This window comes from Cydia pomonella, chromosome 1 (genome assembly GCF_033807575.1).
Source record: "Cydia pomonella isolate Wapato2018A chromosome 1, ilCydPomo1, whole genome shotgun sequence".
Lineage (NCBI taxonomy): Eukaryota > Metazoa > Arthropoda > Insecta > Lepidoptera > Tortricidae > Cydia > Cydia pomonella.
This window is the reverse complement of record NC_084703.1, coordinates 6,668,151-6,689,202: the sequence shown is the minus strand read 5'-3', so window position 1 is coordinate 6,689,202 and position 21,052 is coordinate 6,668,151. Positions and strand designations below refer to the sequence as shown.

Sequence of the window (21,052 nt, the reverse complement as noted above, 5' to 3'; positions counted from 1 at the left end):
ATATAACGCAGGACAGTGAAACGAAATTTCTTTCGTATTGGTCTAGTCTACATTATAATACGTAATTATAAACAAATTATTTCCTTAAATGGTAATTAAATAGGTCTAGGTTATTTTAAACGTTGACGTAGACATTCTGTTTCCGTTTCTATTTATTTCCTATTTAAGTTTGCGTTATCAAGGTTTCAATGTAGATCAATGTAGATGAAAACACGCATTTATAAACAGTAAATAATACTTTTTCATAAAATTGTTTAATTCAGATGCTAACAATTCGTTACATATTTTACTAATGCTCTTTCTATAATAGGAAGATAAAATTTTAAATGCAGATCACACCCGGAAGTTAACAACGACAACGTCAATCGTTAAAGAAACTTTTTTTTTATGTAGCGAAAATACGTCAGTCAAACAAATGGTGTGAACGTAAAATCTATCCTTCCCATCTTTTCTGCTACATATTTACACAGTACCATACGGCCACATCCCGTGTGATCACAGAAATGCCTTTTACAATAATTTACTGAAGTTTCCATCGATCGCGTTATCGGGACGTCTTGTACACAAATCAACTTGTCTAACATGTTTTCGCGTAAAATTCATTGAACGTCCTTGTGAGGGGTAAACGTAATTTGTCTCGGAGTGACTTGGGGCGTCGTCATCATGAATTTCGAGGATAGCGCGAGTAGTGGCTATGTCACGGCGGAGACGATATACGGGACACACGAGGATTCACACGTCGTGATGTCGGAGAAGGTCCAGACCCTGGCCGGTAGCATATACCAGGAGTTTGAGCGCATGATAGCGAGGTACGACGAGGATGTGGTAAAAACGCTGATGCCGTTACTGGTGAACGTCCTGGAGTGTCTGGACTCGGCGTACCAGACGAATCAGGAGCATGAGGTGGAGTTGGAGCTGCTGAGAGAGGACAACGAGCAGTTGGTTACACAGTACGAGCGCGAGAAGGCGGCCAGGAAGCACTCTGAGCAGAAGGTAAGCAACAATAGCTCTGCATAAAACCTTGGTTGCATTTGTGCATTCCTTTGTTAGAATTCACAAGGTTAGCTATCAAAATATAATTGTTGTTAGTGTGCTACGCATCTTTTACTTTATCTGTTGTTTATATTTTGAGTGTGTTCAGAATTGTGTGTTAAATGATATGTGCAATCCGTTTTCTTATCTGAGCAGAAAGGTAAACGCATTGTCAAGCATATAAACTTAAATGAAGCAACATCAATTTATAATATTTGTGATTAAAATTGCCTTTGTCCTTTTGCTGCACATATTTATGCATTTGGCATATGACCTAGTTATGATTAATGATTTTGTTTACACTGTGTGAACATTGCCTATGACATAATTGAGGTCTAATTGGTACATGATATACACATCCTACAATTTAGTGAATTATGTAGTTAACTTTAGCATGCAATTTTTTTCTTGCTTAATAATTAATTCATGCTCACCACTATACTAAAGAGGTTTTTCTAGCAGTTAAAGTAAAATCTGAGTTAACTATAGTGCAGCAAAAAGTGGGATATATAATTTGTGATAAAAAATTGTGGCTAAAATAATTCAAATGTGAAACATTTTAAAATATTTTATTTTATTTAAGTGAAACCATGTAAGTATTTAAACAATTTTTTCATAAGGCCCACCAACAATCAGGAAGTCATGTAGTGCATGCTGTGCAATATTTTTAAAATATTGCTTGTCTTAATCAAACATCGGACATTTAGAGATGAAATTAAATGACAGGTAGAGAATTCATATATTGTATTGTATATGGGCGATTTTCCGCAACTCGACAACTGGTGCCTATTTTGCGTGACAGAGAGTTCCTATATTGATGTACTCAATTATTGATATTTTTTCCCATATGTAGGTTACACAAAGCATACTACTTCAAATAATAATAGAATATAGTTTGGGTCATTATGATGCGCAGATTTGTCAATTCCAATAACATGACAATATGAGTCAAGGTACGAGTCTTTGAGAATGACACAATCTATAGACCTTTAGTTAGTGCTTCTGGGCATTTTCTGCAAATCGACAACCATTGTGCCTATTTTGCGTGAAATCGAGGTAGCACTACTCTAATCTAACCACCCCAGCTCCTCCACAAAGCCTAGCAAGGCTTTCAGGTTGCTTACTGCCTCCTTTAGTGTGCACGGAGTCCCTAGGTATTTGCTCCTGTATACTTCTACCTGTTTGCAGTCTAGGAGAATGTGTTTTGACTATAGACCTTTAATTAAAACAACAATTTTTGCCATAGGCCTAAGATGGTTGGCACTTTATCATTTGTCACCATGCCTGTCACATTCTAACAAATATGTAAGCGTGAAAGTGATGGGCTTAGTGTCAGGGGATATAAATGCAACCATGCTGCCACTGCAGGTTATCAAAATTTGTCAAAATAGACTTAGTAAAGTTCATTCTCATGTCATTAGATATCAACTTGTATTCCCACATAGGCCTCCCCTAAGACCTTCCATTCTTCTCTTTTAGTTGCTCATTTTGTCCATTTTGGTCCAGTGATCCACAGTAAGGTCTGCCTGCTTTCCTTTTTCGGTTGGAGGTACCAGGTTGTAACAATTTTTTTTTTTTTTTTCTGTTGGTTACTAAAACTGGCAATATTTTGCAATATGTATAGGTCATACTGAGCAACTTTTAGCATAAGACCAACCCTGAAATTGGGAAGAAAAAATTGGTCCCCCATAGAAAACATCAAGCTCTGACATAATTACATACATATATATTCAGCAAATAACTATGAATTAATTCTCAATCATAATTCTGAATTAATTACATACATATATATTCAGCAAATAACTTTGTTTTAAATACTTAGCATGAAAACAATAACAAATCTTTTCTTAGTTTTTATGTAACATATGACATTTCATAGTTTCATGTCACCTTCCAATGTTTCTTTTTAGAACATATTTTGCCTAAGTCATAATACAGTTATACATAGCTATATTAAAATTTCGTCTTGAACATTGTAATAACCGCAAATTGTAGGAAAACAATTATATTAATGTTCATGTGTAGTACTAATAATATCTGAATAGTTGTATCCTTTTACCATATATGTCAATCATCAACATAATTGAGAGTAGGGAAAGTCATACATGTTTTTCTAGTGCAATTGTTTAATATAGACATATATTTGTATGTCATTTTCATTCAACATTAAGAGGAATGGGGATGGTTGTTTCTTCATACAATCATAGTCCCCCATTTTTCCCTTTGGATATTGACATTATGGAAAATATTTTTATATAGGTAATTTCATGTGTATTAACAATAGCTATGCCCCTATGTTTGGATTTTTTGATAGTTGTAAAAATTAGGAGAAAAACAGTATTTACAATTTTTGAAATGTTCCTAACTCTTATAATATATAAAAATTCGAATAAAATCGAACGTAGAGGCATAGCTGTGGCCCAATGTACAGTCAAGTCTGAAAATATCGATGTGAAAAATGTGCCAAAAATATGTATACACTACCTTAATATATGGGCAATAAAGTCGTGTGTACATATTTTTGGCACTTATTTCGTATCGATATTTTCAGACGTGGCCGTACAACAAATTGTGTCAAAATATTTTCAGTAATGTTAATATCCTGAGAGGAATATGGAGGACTATGTTTGTATGAAAAGGCGATTTCGGGCTGGTCCGTAGTAAGTAAGCGATTACATGTTCAATTTCTGACCCTGTGGGTATTTTATAACCCCCTTATTCATAAAAGTAGCAAAGTTTCATTAATTTTCTCTTTCTAAATAATCTCAAAATGACAGATAGGTTTGTTGACAGACATTAGTGAATATTAAGGGGTAAAGTATTGGGTAATTAACAAATAAATTAACTGCCATATAAAACTTCCTGCAAAACTTAACACTTTATCCACCAGTTAAGCTTATTTGAAGATTGTGAAATGCCAACGATGACTTTATTCGTCAGAAAAGTGGCAAGTAACTTATTCAGGACTTTACTTGGACATTGTGAAACAGGCCCTTAGGATATTTGCTTATATATTAAGTACCATCGCTCATGCATCAGTGGGCTTTATTACAAAAGGCATCAGGTCCACCGATGGTCAGTTAAGAGTGTTGCTGTTTGTACCTATACTATCGACTAGTTATTGTTTTTATGGTGCTCCCACAGGGCCGGATTTAGGGGAGGGCAACCGGGGCTACTGCCCCGGGCCTCCACAAAAAAGGGGCCTCCCACAATAGAGAATTCGGTAAATTTACCATTTTATTTGGAAAAAATTTGGGGCCAGGGGGCCTCCACTCCTTTATTGCCCGAGGCCTCCAGACCTCTAAATCCGGCATTGTGCTCCCACATTGCCTGTTACAAAATGTTATTAAACATCATGTGACTGGAAGAACATGGTTGTATTGATAGTGTTTTAGTATGTTGTCCCTGTCGCACCACCAGCACCAGTAATATCACTCTAATGCCAAACAAGAATACATCTTGCCTGACGATACTTAGCGATCTGATAAGGGAAACGCCCACGCTCAATGCTTAATTAACATAAATCAACTTTAAAACAGCTGCACCCATAATTGGCCATTTTACCTAACCCACTCAACTTGTGAAACTAACTGGTTCTTAAATGTCCCTTTAAAGGTTTTCCACTAATGTCAAAAGCCTTAACATATTATACAACTGTACGTTTTGCATTTCAAACGCACATTCTACTTGCACAACCATATTTATGTAATATTGATCTCCAGTAGTCCAATTAGATTAGAGCATCACACATCAAAATAACGTGTGGCGACTTTGATTTCAAACCGTATGGTGATAGTAACATGATTGAAATTAGCATTGGCGTGGTTATCGACTACAGCCTTTTTCTTTTAAAAATCATATTATACACAGTGTTGTAGATCGTCGAATACTTACTAAGTGTAAAGTGGTCGTGTTACTTCATGCTAATTTTAAGTTTTGTTACGTTTCATTTAGGTACATGTGGGTCGGCCGATCGTAATGTTCCTGTGTAATGTTTTGACTTTAGTCACATTAAAGTTTAAACCAATAGATAGGATAGGTTAGGCGATAGGTAGGATAGGTTCCTTAGGTTGCTTCAGATGCCCAAAGAGCAAACTGTCAAGGAACAGGATAACGGGGGGTTCCGTCGACTCAGGGAACGAGGCAAAGATTTTTAGGAATTTCACGATCTGCCTGATCTTACGATCGGGAATATAAAACAAAACATTACTTAGTGTTTTGTTATATAAGTTACAGACTCCATAAGTCCATAATTATAACCATGTATGTAGTTTAACTTACTCCAATGTACAGTTATCGGCAGAAGTTGCTAGAGTCGGTCCAAGCTAACTCCGCATGGCATTTGCAATGACTGAGTGTGGCAATGTGATTATTTTGATTAAACTTCTATGAAAATATGACGTTTATAATGACCCTACCTCACTTTGTTCCGTTCAACTCGGTGCAAAGTTAGCTTAGACTGACTGTAAGCGATTGCGGTGTTCAAAATGTTCTGAGCATAGCCATATTAACTTATTATTTTCAGGGTAAGAGTGTGTGTAGATCATTTAGAAAGAGACTGTTACATTTCGCCAATAGCACCGAAAATAGTCAAGTGATTGTAGCCGTGATATTAAAATATTTTATAAACATTTTATTTATATTGCACTGGCTCGCCCTAGAGAAATATTCAATGCCCTACGTGCGGTATTTACAACTGTTAGTAATTATAGTTGCATTCAACAAGGTCAATTCGAGATACAAGCTTGCGAAAGTATCCAGATATCTTCGGTATTAATGTATATTCAATGCCAACACGGGTAACTGATTAAGGTGATTAATGTATGGTCTACTTATTGCATCAAGACGTATCTACGTTTGATATGATTTTTAAAATGAACTTTATGTTTTGTGTATTAAAGCTGCTATCATATTTTTTTATTACGTTTAGGACTGAGGAGGTAATTAGATATTGTAAATAGTATTCTACTTTACTAATAAAGTAGACAAACTTAACGCCTAAAATGCTTACTGGTGGACGACTTCTCAAGATCGTAATAAGTGGAAGGCAGAGAATCCATTGCCAATAACAAAAATAAAGCACTAGTGAAACTTTCGTGCATACCTTAAATCGACATAGGTACCTATTTGTGACTGCTGCCGGCAAAACGTCTCACTTTCTCGCTTGCCATAAGGAGGAGATTTGCTTGTATCTTTATACTAATAACCTGTCAAGGCGTCCTTATAGCAAGCGATAAAGTGGGACGTTTTGTCGGCTGCGGTCACAATTTAGAACAAAGGTATTAATTCAATTTTGAAACTTACATTGACTTCCAGGTTATTTTAGTCTGTAATGTTTTAAAATAACTGATGATATGTCTGCCATCAGTATCTATTATTGCTGTCCAAATATAGGATGAATTATATTCGGAATGGAAAACTAGACCAGAAGAATCTGAATAGGCTCGACAATTGACCTTTAAGGCCTGTGCTCATATTTAGCGAACGCACACGTGCTCGTCTACGCACATGCAGCCGGTGTGATCTGGTCTTTGACAATGCGTTGTCAACTTATCTGTTTTTTTTTTAATTTTATGGTTTTGGTGTTACCTACTCGTAATGCATTCTTACTTCTTTGCATGACATTACATTATATTATAAGTCAATGCTAGTTGCACTACTCTAATCGAAACCATAAATTTAAACTTTCAACGCAGGGCTTTAGATTTGTCATATATTTAATATGTACAGTGCATAAGTTGCATACGTTTCAAACCGACTAGATTGGGCTAGAGAAGCTGCCTTGTTGTGTATTGTTCTGAACTCTGACTGATAACCATAACCCTACCCAACAAGTTTTGGGTGCGGGAATGTTTTACTCTAGCCAATAAATAGGTAAAAACAGATTATATTTTAACATTTCTAAGCAAATTTGAAGCTTACTACCTATTTTAACTACTATTGCTAACTGTTTTACACTAAACAAAATATACGATATCATTCCCGCACCCCAAAACCTTGAGGTATGCTGATGACAGACGTGTAATAGTTTACTCAGGCACTGAGTGAGCGAAAGGAAATTAACATAAAACATACACGGTGTAACATGAGGAAGCCGAAAGATATTTACTATTTACGCATTTCTGAGGCCAAAAGAAGGATTTTTTTAATATGAGTTTATGTAAATTTCGCAAAAAAAAATATTTGTACCTAAAAATCAAATGTTATTAGTAAACCTGTCACTTCAAATTATTTTAATCTTTTTTTTCGTACAACCTAGTCTTTGCAAAGTGTTATTTGTCGCTTTTGTAGATGTAGCTAGATGTCAATCTATCAATAAAGTTATTTAGACTACGGCCCATAATGGCATCATCGCCATCAAAGAGGCGTTTTGCACTAAGTAACAATACGATTTTTTTTAAATTGGTTTTAGCTCTGAAACTAGGTGAATATAGAGACAAATATATGCCATTTTAGTCTTAAATTGTAATCAGGAATAAACTGTTAAAATCTTTCGGTTTCCTCCTGTTACAACGTGTATAAATCTAAGTATAATCTTGAAGCACTCTAAATGGCTATCCATTATTTTAAAGTGAAATAAACTCTTATTAAAAACCTTCATACGTGTATCCAACTTTAGACTAATTCTTATCATTTTCCAGTTGCTAGAAGCCGAGGACCACTACGAGGGCGAACGCAAAGAGCTCACCGGGCGACTAGAAGCGTTGGACAGCATTGTGCGCATGCTGGAGCTCAAGCACAAGAATTCGCTCGACCACGCCAGCAGGCTGGAGGAACGGGAGAATGAACTCAAGAAGGTAGGTTTATGGTGTGCCACTCGACGTCAATGTCTAAGTACTACTTTATCCGGCTGTGGTGCGAATCAAAATTGCGGTGAACGCAAAACAATGAAGACATGTAGGCAAAATTTGTCATTTTGACTGTTGTTCACGCGTTTTCAGACCAGAAGTGCCATTTTCAGCTTCTAATGATTATAGCCTAATCTCTTTGTATTGTCTAACTTGCTACTTTATAAACCAAGTTGCAAACTCTCTGGTATGGCGGGTGTCCATGGGCAAAAGTTAGGGTTCGAATACGTACTGTTATTAGACGGAGCGTCGATGCGAGGCTCACGGCGGATTAGTAGTACATCGAACCGGATTATCGTTCGATTGTAGCTGAACTGCGTAGACCAGTGTTTTTCAAACTTTATGGTGTCACGGCCCTTTATGACCACTGAAATTTTTTCGCTACCCCCCAACCCCGTTTCTACGACAAAATATAGTACCTATAACAAATTTGGAACGTACCTTTCTATCATACACTCAGTTACATATGCGTTTTGGAACGCACCCTATTTTTTTTTATAGGAAGGTAGATTTTTTTCCAAAACTTACCCATTATTTTTTTATCACGGGAGCATAAATTCGTAGCTAAGGGACTTCGATATAATTAAGTAAGTAAATAACAATATTTCTACGTCTGGGACATATAGAAGTGAGCCTAAAAAGAAAAAAAATAGGAAATATGACGATGACTATTTAAAATACGGTTTTTGTGTTATGGACGATAAACCAAAATGTGCTATTTGCTGTGAAGAGTTATCGCGTGAAAGTATGAAGCCATCTAAACTCCTGCGGCATCTTACGAGTAAACACGAACATTTCAAAGACAAACCATTGGATTTTTTTGAACGAAAAATAATGGCACTTCAGCAGCAAAAAGCTAATTTAGTGCAGGTAAGTACAAGTTTTAGTTATATTTAGTACGAATACGTAAAATACGTAGTTCGTAAATAAATAAAGTTGTCACTCAATTCATTCCCTATGCGTCTGTACCTAAAAGACTGTTGTAGTGTCATGTTGTCTCGTTTTATTTCGTCTGTACCTCTTTTTTGTTTGTTGAACAAATTTGGTTTTCAAGTCACATATTTGTCAAGCTCGATTTCTGATGATGGAACTACTCAACTCTTATAAGCATACGTATAGCGATTTTTAGTTTTTATCAAAACCAAGCATTTCTAACTGTTTAGTGAAGTCGGTTTTATTCTATCAGAGATTATTTTATTTCTTTTTTCAGGTATATAATGGCAATGAGAAAGCCCTTTTAGCTAGCTACCGTGTTGCAATTCGTGTGGGTAAAGCTGGGAAACCTCATACAATTGCCAAAGTCTCATTTTGCCGGCGGCCGTGGATATGGTAGAAATAATGATAGGTGAAAAAGAAGCTAATAATCTAAAACAATACCTCTCTCAGATAACACCATACAACGGAGAATAAGCGACATAGCCGATGATATTCGTCAACAAGTAATAGAAAAAATTAAAGGCAGTTCGTATTTTTCCCTGCAATTCGATGAATCAACTGACGTTTCCGATTACGCCGTAGACAGTGACGTACAGAGAACCCCCATCTTTAAGGACTGACTTGACATTTTTTTAACATAATGTTGTTCCTATGGCTTTTTGCACACATATTGTATTGGATAAATCATGTAAAGTTGAGCAGTGTAGAGTGACGTAATTGTATGTATACGTTTGCAATTTTAAAAATATGTTCTATAGACCATGCCCTGAGCAACATATATCTAAAAATTAAATTGTTACACCTGCCTACTGTAATATGCGTGAGCGTTGCATATTGCCATAGAAAGCAAATTGAATATTATAACATCACACCGGTGTCATATATTACTGTCAGGTCTATACGCTAACGCTATGTAATTTAATTGTCATCAACACACCGTGGCCGATAGAAAATGTCACACACACGTCAACGGAATTGGAGGGAAAGTAAATGTATCGACATGTATTTGCACTTCTCTGTGACCGCACTTGTATAGGAAGTACTAACAGAAATACGGAAGGAAGGTCCACTTTCAAGTAACGTGATTGTAGAGTACTGAGGTCCTATCGCGAACACCAAAGTTCGCGAATTGCGTGCATCTTTCTCTGTCACTCTAATTACGCCTTAATTGGAGTAAAAAAGAAAGATGTCCGCAATTTGCGAACTTGTGTGTTCGCGGTAGCCCCTCTGATGTCCCGTTGGAAACTTTCCAAGCTTGCGAATTTTGCACATGGTAATATTTCGGAAACTTCTCATATTTTAATGGGAATCGAGATTCACCATCCCTAAATGAAAGTTTACTTTGTTTCCTATGAAATTTTCCAGAGCTTTCCGAGAAATTTTCGAATTGCTGGAATTTTTTCCGCAACTGTATTGAAGAGTAACAAGAAAAATAATTACTAAATAATAACCTTTATTATGTTTTCATAGTAGTTTCACTCCAGTGACTCTAAAGAGTTTTACTTATATGAAAACATTCAAAAGGTTTAAAACTTTAGTTATATGGAAACGAACCGTTTCGAACCCTATTTCATTTAAATGTCCCCGTGCTGGACACTGTTCCAATAGTTGTCATATTCAATCATAATTCCAACCAACAGAGGTGTCTAACGGCCCGTTGAATATTAGAAGTATGCTGTCAAATATTAAGATGTTTACCTTAAATTGTTGGTAAATGTTTCTATAAACGTACTCCTCTTTATTACACCTTATAACACGAAGTCACCCCGCCGCGTCTGTCTGATGTATGTTGTTCGCGATGAACTCAAAATGTAAACCCGGATTTTCATGCGCTTTTCGCCTTTCAATAAAGAGATACTTGAGGATGGTTTAGGCGTATTATTTGTTAAGGTTTTGTGTAACCCGACCGAAGACCGGGTTGCTAGTTCCCTCTAAGAGTAATACAAATAACGTAGAAAATCGTTTCACAAACGGCCAGTATGTCTGGTCGCACACAATCTTACGAGTATGTAATCCTCCAAGGTGTTGACCTGAAACTGCCACCGTAATGAATATAAAAGTGCTAGCCTACGCTCAGCAAGTAATACAGAGTTGGTGGAAAATATACCTGCAAGGAATAAGACACAACAAGTACTTGTAAGAGATGTTAAATATTTGATAATGTGACACGAAAACGAAAGGAAATGCGAGTAAGGACCATTTTATTTCATGTTGTCATTATTAGTTTTATATAGTTAAGGAACGTGAAGTTCTACTCTGATCGAAACTGAGTTTTGGAGTTATTAGTATGAATTTTCAAAAATTGTGTAATGTAAATGTAATACAAAAATTGCAATAAAGACGAATTTGTGATTTATGACGCATTTGTTGCGTTTGTGGCATTGTATCACTATTTTGATACCTACTCACCTTACTGGCTCGGTGACCCAAAAAGGATCTTGGTCTCTGATACAAGAGAACGCCACTTTGCCCTATTCTGCGCCGCTTCATGCCTCATAAACAAGTTATCACATTTTGCTTAAGCGTACAAGATATGAGTTTTATTTAATTAATTACTAAATGTACATTTATATTATAATATTTTTGCATTTCTTTTCTGCATTAGCCTTTTAACCGCTTAAAATTTTTCATGGAGCGTGCTCGTGTCGCCGCCGGTACGAAGTTACACGAAGTTTTGTCTTATTTATCAGACTACGGCGAATAGAGCTGGAGATTGTTTGTCTTATATATCAGTGTACGGCGGTTAAAAGGTTAAATTGTACTATATCATTGTTCTTCTTCCAGGAATACGCAAAACTGCACGAGCGTTACACCGAGCTGTTCAAGACGCATATGGACTACATGGAGCGGACCAAGTTGCTGCTTAGCACCGCCAGCGAGCGCAGCGAGGTCCGCGGCCGGCTCGGCCTCAACCCCGTCGGCAGGTCCAGTGGTGAGACCTGTGCCTTCCCTTATAGGATAAAGGAAGCTATTTCGAAAATTGTGTCGCTTAACTTCTAACTCTGATAAATCAATTCGACCCTCTAAGGAAATATCTACCCTATTACCTTTTCTTAATAACAAAATCGCAAAATCTGACAGTGGGATTTATCTGAGTTTGAAGTTAACCAACTCAATTAAGCTCCAAGATACCCCTGACAGCACAACGCGATACAAGCTACTGGTATTTACCGATACAGACATCCTCCGAATATGAGCACGTCCGCTCGTTGGAAAGCTCAACAGGGGATTTTTGTACTGATTAGCGAGCGTGTTAGATTAAGATATGAGCAGTAGCCGTCGATGTTGATCCGTTGGTTGATGGTTCAACACATCGTTAAGCAGATTGTTTTGCAAAGTTCAAAATAAATATTAACTGTGCTATTACTAAATCTGTCAATTATTTGTAGGCATTTTCTTAATCTGACGGTTACAATGTGAAAATCGGGCGTCGAAATTGTGATCGTCAGATTAAGGACATGCGTACAAATAATTGTCAGATTAACTTAAACAAAAATTATAACTTTAATTTGGCCTAAATTACCAAATCCACAAGCTATTTAACGATTACTTGAATCCTCTACCAACCCTCCAAAATTTTAAAAAAGGTGTCTAAGAAGTAAATTTAGAATTAAAAAATGTTCTCCACCTAATTATGTATTGTAGAAACGTTATGCATTATATTGAACTAGTAACCGTTTTACGGGATAATTTGCTCTAGGTCCCATATCGTTTGGCTTCGCGTCGCTAGAAGGCTCCGTGCACATAGTGGAACAAACCGAGAGCATCCCGGGCAGCCCCGTCAGCCTGTCGTCGTCACCACCGTCGCCGACCATCGGCTCCGAGCTGGCCGCCGTGCGGACCGTAGAGAGGGCCCACCAGACCGACCCCGTCACGCAACAGAGCCAGGTAACTGTTATCCTAACCATCACTTTAATACTTCCTCGAATGTCACACGTCATATTCAAAAATGTGAATGAGTTATTTATACGCGAAAACCCCTGGGCGTCAGCAAGGCAATATAGGAGTAAACCTGACTTAAAACATTCTGAAAATATAAAGTTTAGTTTAGTTTGTTTGTTTATTTATTTTTAGTTTAGTTAAATTATAATGAGTTCTTGGCGCACTGGGCACAACTTTAGGTGTTCTTGATGTCCAAACGTTTCAACGGTGAAATTTTAATGTTGGTACAGTTAGCGTCAAATACTTTGTAGCAGTCAAAGTGGCCAAATAGTTCGGTACACCATACTAAATATATGGTGTACCGAACTATTTGTTTACTTTGGTTGCCACAAAGTATTTGACGCTGACTGTACTTTATACAAAATGACGACCTCAATATTGTAACTTGTATTTTCCAGCAAGGAGTGGATCAATCATGTATATCAGAGAATGTAATACTAATCAGAAAAAGGTATCTTTATGCACTCAGATTTTCACAGTTGTCATAAACTGTGACCACGCGAACTTTGTACAAACGAGGCGGGAAGGACGCATACACGGCATCCATATCCCTATAAGCTCCATACTTTACGTAGCACTTGGCATGAAAACTAAGCGACTTTAAAAAAAATACGGAATAATTTTAGCTTAATATGGAATGTGTTCAGTTTGTCATAGAAAAATTAAACAACTATTCGCGCGTAAAAGTTACCGCCCACAAAAAAAAAATCTTAAAATAATGTAACGAAACAAATTGTAATAGGACGGCGTCACCTCAAAACACACAGATTATGTTATCACTGTTATCAGTCATCATATAGTTTAGCTAATTACGGTATTAGTGCATTATTATTAACTACGTCAAAATAGTAAAGGGAGGCCTATATGAATCTAATCTTAATCCAAAAATAAGCTGTTTTTAGTTTGAAACAATGTTCTACCTCGAACCCCATTGCGTTAAAAACGAGGAAAACCCACAAATAAAAACATTATACTTTATTATTAAATTTTCATAATTAAACACCACACTAAAATTAAATGTGCGAAACCCAAAAGGACAGTCCACATTTCACAAACAAGTCCTCGGCCTATATTGCACCCATCCTCCTCGCATTCACACACCTCTGAGTAATATATGTTTGAGTGCTTCGGAGACACTTCACAGCCCAACGGCTTCACGTATTTATACGCACACTCACGCACGATCGCCACATCTTGGTCGGATTCGAAGAAATGAGCTTGATTTATCAATCGACACACGGCACCGGTATTGCACTGTTTCAAATATCTCTCGTCTAAATTCTGAGGGAAGCAGTCTTTGTCAGTGTACGATGAGCACTGGTAGCATTTCAAACTGCACACGCGTTTACACATAATAAATAGTAGCATTATTATTGTGCATTTAGCTTGGCATCGCATTTTATCGCGAGTTTGATTGACATGTTTAATTGACACATTGTGACATATTCGATTTTGAAAGTTCGGTTTTTCGTGCCAGCGCCAATTTTATGTGGCTGTTTGAAGGTTTAAGTAGCACCTTGTTATGTATTGTAAATGAATTGAAACATGGGAACATTGTAACCTAATTATTTATAATATAATACACTTTTACGCAACTAAAATAAAAAAGCAATAATGTTAGCTCGTTTATGAAATGAACAGGTATTTTTTATTAAGCATATGCCTTTTTGTATCAGTAGTGACTGGACTTACTGTTTTTTTTTTTAATTCTAAAGGCGCAATTAATTTATTGTCCAATATCATCCTATTGAAGCACGTCGATTGTTGTTGCAAAATAACTAGAAACCGTTATAAATCATAATGGTTTTATACATCTCACTATTTATATTTTTAACAGGCGACGTCACCAGTTGCTCCGAACCAGTCGTCCGTCAGCAAATCGCAGACCAAGAGCGAGAAGCGAAGCGGCAACACGCTGTATCAAGAGCTGTCCTTCCACGACACCGACGCTAGCATCGCGGAGGGCGACGACGGGGCTGACATAACGGGTAACATATTGTCTAGTCCTACACTTTGGCTTTCACGTTCTGTCAGCAAATCGCAGACTACAGGCGAGAAGAGAAACGGTAACAGTCTGTATCACGAGCTGTCCTTCCACGACACCGACGCTAGCATCGCGGAGGGCAACGACGGGGCTGACATAACGGGTAACATATTGTCTAGTCCTACACTTTGGCTTTGACGTTCCGTCAGCAAATCGCAGACTACAGGCGAGAAGAGAAACGGTAACAGTCTGTATCACGAGCTGTCCTTCCACAACACCGACGCTAGCATCGCGGAGGGCGACGACGGGGCTGACATAACGGGTAGCATATTGTCTAGTCCTACACTTTGGCTTTCACGTTCTGTCAGCAAATCGCAGACTACAGGCGAAAAGAGAAACGGTAACAGTCTGTATCACGAGCTGTCCTTCCACAACACCGACGCGAGCATCGCTGAACGGGTAACTGGGGTAACATTTATTGTCTAATCCTACACTTTGGTTTTGACATGTTCAATGGCTCAGAAAATATATTAATGAAATACGTATACGTCACTATTACTTCAGGGTAATTTAAAAACCTTTTTTGTTTATACTAAGACAATCCGAAAATCCAGCTAAAGTATTGAAAAGTCTTGAAACTATTATTGATTTTAAGGCCCTGCTGATGGTGACAAGCTGTTATATTGCAATGGTCGTGGTTCAGTATGATATATTTTTTGTTAATATTCTTTTTTATTTTCGAACAGGAAGCTGGGTGCACCCTGGCGAATATGCTTCCTCCGGTAAGTTATTCCCAATATTATAAAATTTATAATGCATTGTACTACTGTACATAATTCATGTTGATATTCTTGAACACTTGGTTAAACAATAGGAAAAATCTGTGTATTCTCGTGTAACATTATTACTAACAACAGCATTCTTAACTGACCATCATCGTTGGACTTTGTCGTTGCAAGAATATTTGCGAGTCGTCAGTGTCCACGAAACACATTATCCATCCACAATCTCCAAAAATCATAAATATTGAGATATGGCCGTATTTAGAAATGTGCAAGTTGTGCAAACTTTCATGAAAAGTTTACACTTAGAAAGGTTCCGTTCAGATAAGGGATTATTACTCATTGTTCTGCACTGTCTCAATCAATAGTTAAGTTACTTATTGGCGGTTATTTCACGTGTCATAAAAATCGAAACTAACTAAGATGGTTTGGCAATTAACGTGCAGATATTACTGGGAACACCACGGGAACTTTGAATGTTATGAATATTCTCTTTGGCACATTGCTAGCCGTATTGCGGGCAGCGCACGACGTATCAATTCTAATACCAAGTGGCCAAGTTGTATTTAGCAATAATAAATATTTGGGAAAAAACTTACACATATCAACCTGGCCCCAAACTAAGCAAAGCTTGTACTATGGGTACTAGGCGACGATATATATACATATATAGATAAATACATACTTATATACATAGCCATGACTCAGGAACAAATATCGGTGTTCATCACACAAATAAATGCCCTTACCGGGATTTGAATCCGGGACTATCGGCTTCAAGAGCAGGGTCACTACCCACAAGGCCAGACAGATCCTCTGGATATGGAAGTGCTTTACAAACATTTATCTAAGTAAAACAAAATTATACACAATTACACTAACTACATAACAAATTGTTAGCTTTTTGTAGTTTCGATTGTATTTAAAGTAGTAAAACATAATACGAAAATTGAAACTGTAAATATAATAAAATAACGTATTAATATATTGTATGACCAAATAACTTGCGATGTAAGCATACCGCCTGCAGTGTTACTAATCCGTGTACATTTATTTCATGCTAACAAACCGTGGCCATGCAGTTAACGACAACTACTTCGGTAAGTAACCTTTTCTTCAATCGAAAACAGCTGGAATAGTGCATACCCACTTTATAAATGGACTTCATTCATAAAGTGGGTATGCACTATTGCAGCTTGCTGTACAGTCAGTGACGTAACAGACAAACTTATTTGCACACAACACGTGAAGACGTTTCTTTAAGGATTACGTTTTGTGTGTATTTGTATTTGTCTTGTTCACGTCATATTTTCATAATATTTTGGCATTTCTGCTGACACTCCAAACTTTGTCATTGCAGAGCCTACTCAGAGTTAGCTTGGACTCAACCACTTTTTTCATATCGTTGATAAATATTCGTATTTTTGGATATGCTGTTTAGTTATTTTGACTAATCCAACTAAAACACCTATTTAGACTTTGTTAATCTGTTAATCGTATGTATGTTGTAAAGCATGCTTGATAAAATGTTTATTCCACAGGAATGGGCAAAGAAGTGGAGAACCTAATCTTGGAGAACAACGAATTGCTCGCTACAAAGTAAGTCATCTCAGTTCAGTAGAACACAGTTTTTCGTTAGCGTTATGAATGGAAATGTGTTGTATATTAGCTGAATTTTAGCGAATATTTTTCTTATTTATCATTACATATTAATTGATAAGCCTGGCACAATACGTGGTCTTTAGCATTTAACCTCGTAAAACCTAATATACAAGAAATAATGGAATTTTTAATTATCGTTTTGCATTTATTGCGAGCACGGTTTTGGCACTACCGAGGTTTGAATCCCACGATTTTTGACCACCACACATATGAAAGGTTAATGTGAACGATGGCGAGTCTTGGTAGGTTAAAAAATGTCTACGATCGGCGATCTGTTACGTAAAGTAAAGTCAAATAAAAATTGTAAATAATGTAAACAAACCTTACTTCATTCTGTAGACTTAATCTTGTTTTTTATACTTAAGTCTTTTATCTATACCAATAACTAGTAAAAATACATGTTAACATTAATATTTCAATGATAACAACCATCGTAAAACTTTCAGGTTATACGCCTGATGCTAACAAATACTGTCATAGTTATTTACATTATTTCCACTTTCTATTGGACATCACTTTCCTAACATAACAGATATGGCGATCGTTGACTGTTTACTTTATTAAACATAAATTTTACGTTATTTAAAATTTTGTATTGTTTGAAATCTCCAGGAACGCGCTGAACGTAGTCAAGGACGATCTCATAGTGAAAGTAGATGAGCTGACCGGCGAACAGGAGATCCTCAGGGAGGAAGTGGCGAACCTCAGCGCGGCGAGAGAGAAGCTCAGGGAGAGAGTCACCCAGCTGGAGGAGGAGTTAAGACATTTGAAGGTAAATTAGAATACGGGGGAACTAAAGGAGTAAGTGACCACAAAACCATAAAGTTACTCTGTCTTTATTAATGGCACCTGTCCAGGTTTACAGTACCTAAAGTGTTTTGTTTTTCTTTTTAGCCAATCTATTTATTTCACAACGTACATAAAAATACAAAGCATTTTATTAATATCCGCGGCACCTGTAACATAAGCATTTTTTAAATAACTTAACGCCAGAAAACATGCTTAGTCATTAAAATTGTTATATTTTTGGTACAGTCGACATCAGATATATCGGAGCGGTCAAGGTGTTAACAAATATCTGAACAAGGCATCTATTAAAAAAAATGCATCTATTCAAATGAATGTTTCTTTTTTAGCACGTTAGCCGATATATTTGATGGCGACTGTATGCTTACGTACTGTATTATATATATTGTGATTGAAGTAGGCAACTATTATTGGCACTAAAAAGTACTACTTACTGCCTTGGAATAAAGGTAGCCTTACTAATCCTATTTTGTTTTCAAAAGATGCAAGTACCTAGTCTCTCTAAATTTCAACTAACACTGAGTTTTCGTCAGCTAAGGTACCAAAATCTAGTTCTTTGGAAACTATTTGATGATTAACTTACCCTATGCTATGTATAGGCATACCAGCAATTTCGTGTTTGTGGGTTCAGTACGAATGTTATAGGTCGTTCACTTGTTACCAGGAGACGGTCAGCAACAGCGCAGGCGGCGAAAATGAAGACGAAGCCGACGTGCCCATGTCGCAGCGGAGGCGGTTCACCCGCGTCGAGATGGCCAGGGTGCTCATGGAGAGGAACCAGTACAAGGTATGATACAAGACGGTCAGCAATATCGGGGGCGGTGAAAATGAGGATGAAGTCGACGTGCCCATGCCGCAGCAGAGGCAGTTCAGGCGCGTCAGGTAGCCAGGGTACTTATGGAGAGGAATCAGTTCAAGTTATGATACAGAAAACTATCACCAATAAAGCGGGTGGGTAAAAAGGAAGAGACTGTCAAATACCACAAAATAATAGTACAATTGATATTGTGTATTGGTTAAAAGGATCATTATTTGCCAAGGACAGTAACTGTGAAAATGTTTCATCAAACTTACAAGTTTTTATAGTCTCTGTTTCAGCTTGGGCAAAAATCCTTTCGTATGTTTGTCTGGATTTGCGAAATGCTACACGTAGTATTTCTCAACCGAGCCTCGTTTAACCGTCAATTGTGAGGGCTAGTTCGATATGGATATTTTTTTATCGATTCAGTTCTTTTAACTTAAAAAAAATGGCGAAGTCCATGTGGGATCACGGGGACTTAGTACAGACCACCGAACAGAACAGAACCACTACCCTGTAGAGCCAGAATTAGAAAATTTGAGTCTGTTACATGAGGGTCTGACATGTCTATAGAATGTGACTTCGGAGCGGATTTCTAATGTTAAAGATAAAACTTAAAGCACCTGTATAAAATGAACCCGTTTGCTTAATTAGCTTCATGGGGATCAGACGTCTCTAAAACTGACTGAAATAAAACGTTATGCCCAGGAACGTTTCATGGAGCTGCAAGACGCCGTCCGCTGGACGGAGATGGTGCGCGCGAGCCGCGTGGACTCCACCATGGACAAGAAGAATAAGCAGAGCATATGGAAGTTTTTTAGTAACCTGTTCAGGTAAGGCCGTACGTCAAATTTATCAACTCACTGCTCTTATAGGAAGCATTTTACATAAAATTAAAAAATTAAATAAGATTAAACTAGTTCTTAGTTTTTTCCTCTAATGTGTCAAATTTATTGTTGCCTAGTATACCAGCAGCTGATTTGAGTTTACTCACGCAAAGTTTAAGTGCCTTTTAAAGATTGATCCATCTTTTTGCAAAAGCGAATTTCATTATTGATCGTTATGTGTAAAGTGGAAAATCGATTATTTTTATAGTTTTAATTTGAAATGTCATGATTTAGTTGACTGGCTACGCGTATTTATGTTGCTTTGCTAATTTTAAGTGAATTTAAGTATACATCTGGATTTTAATTGCACACGTATAATAAGTGTCATAATTCCTGTATATTTAGGTAGGTATGGTTAATCATTTATAAACGAACTCGTATGTATCCAAAATATATAAATGGGGTCGTAAAAACAAATACATGGCTCATTTAAGCATCGTATTTATACCCTCACCGAACCGAGTGTGCTGATACACAATATACAGGCGAGTACAAGTATCTGTTGCATCTTAGCGGCCTACTGATAAACCGATTTTGATCGAGATTTGTTTAAGAGATGTATTTGGTGTCCTTAGGTGTGATTCAATATTTTGAAGAACATCAGCTATTTTATATCGATAAATCCACTTCCACTGGTCTGATTGATAATTTTTTTTTTGCATGCTATGTCATCTCACGAATAGTAAATTAATTTCGTAATAAATACTGACTATTGCCAATACACGCCTTGATCGTAATCGAGCTTCCTTTAGTATTATTTGATGACGAAATGTCATGCACAATGCGAACTTTTCTTTAAAAAACTAGCTTATCTACTAAAAAATAAAATACTGCGTGGCGGCGCGGTTCTATTTTTATCACCCGTCACTTTCGCGCTTACATACTTGTTAGACCGTGACAGGCATGGTGACAAATGATAAAGAGCCGACCATCTTAGCCCTACTGAACATCATTTGTTGTTTGGACAAAATAGCTACAGTCTCTAGAGTCCTGTAAGATTTATTTGCAAGCTGAATTATTATTACATATTTTATTAGCTACGCAGATCTTGATTTTTTTTAATGAATAATAGAATCACTGCATGGCGATTGTTTTGTTATTACATTTTCTGTTGCATAATTCTTAATACAATTTAAGCACGTTCATAAACATATCCTTTTTATAATAAGACAGATTAAGATCTCAATTTTCTATGTTATATGAACAGTGGCGTTTTATGATCGTGATCATTTGTCGTGACAAAGTTGCCAAATATTGCTCACAACACTCGTTCCAGTTTGACTAGTTATTACGGATGCGAAACTTTTATGATCATAAGGAAAAGGCATGTTTCCTAACTAGTACACATCTTTACGATCACGATTTAAGATGGT

The 21,052-nt window shown here is 36.9% G+C and overlaps 1 protein-coding gene across 7 annotated transcripts in view; it reads left to right on the top strand.

Moving 5' to 3' along the window:
- Positions 1–9: 9 nt before the first annotated feature.
- The window catches only part of LOC133523875 (JNK-interacting protein 3), a 47,636-nt gene continuing 26,593 nt past the window's right edge, over positions 10–21,052 (top strand). For 3 of the 7 annotated variants that reach the window (XM_061859854.1, XM_061859648.1, XM_061860014.1), the window contains exons 1-11: positions 11–993; positions 7,674–7,829; positions 11,601–11,748; positions 12,517–12,704; positions 14,596–14,746; positions 15,489–15,524; positions 16,607–16,624; positions 17,066–17,123; positions 17,799–17,958; positions 18,658–18,780; positions 19,501–19,625. In XM_061859854.1, coding sequence (XP_061715838.1) covers positions 664–993; positions 7,674–7,829; positions 11,601–11,748; positions 12,517–12,704; positions 14,596–14,746; positions 15,489–15,524; positions 16,607–16,624; positions 17,066–17,123; positions 17,799–17,958; positions 18,658–18,780; positions 19,501–19,625 — 1,493 coding nt within the window. In that variant the 5' untranslated portion in view covers positions 11–663. Of the gene's footprint in view, positions 994–1,047; positions 1,193–7,673; positions 7,830–11,600; positions 11,749–12,516; positions 12,705–14,595; positions 14,747–15,488; positions 15,525–16,606; positions 16,625–17,065; positions 17,124–17,798; positions 17,959–18,657; positions 18,781–19,500; positions 19,626–21,052 lie in introns of those variants that run through there. The other 4 variants (XM_061859775.1, XM_061859700.1, XM_061860090.1 and 1 more) reach the window with 4 other exon arrangements.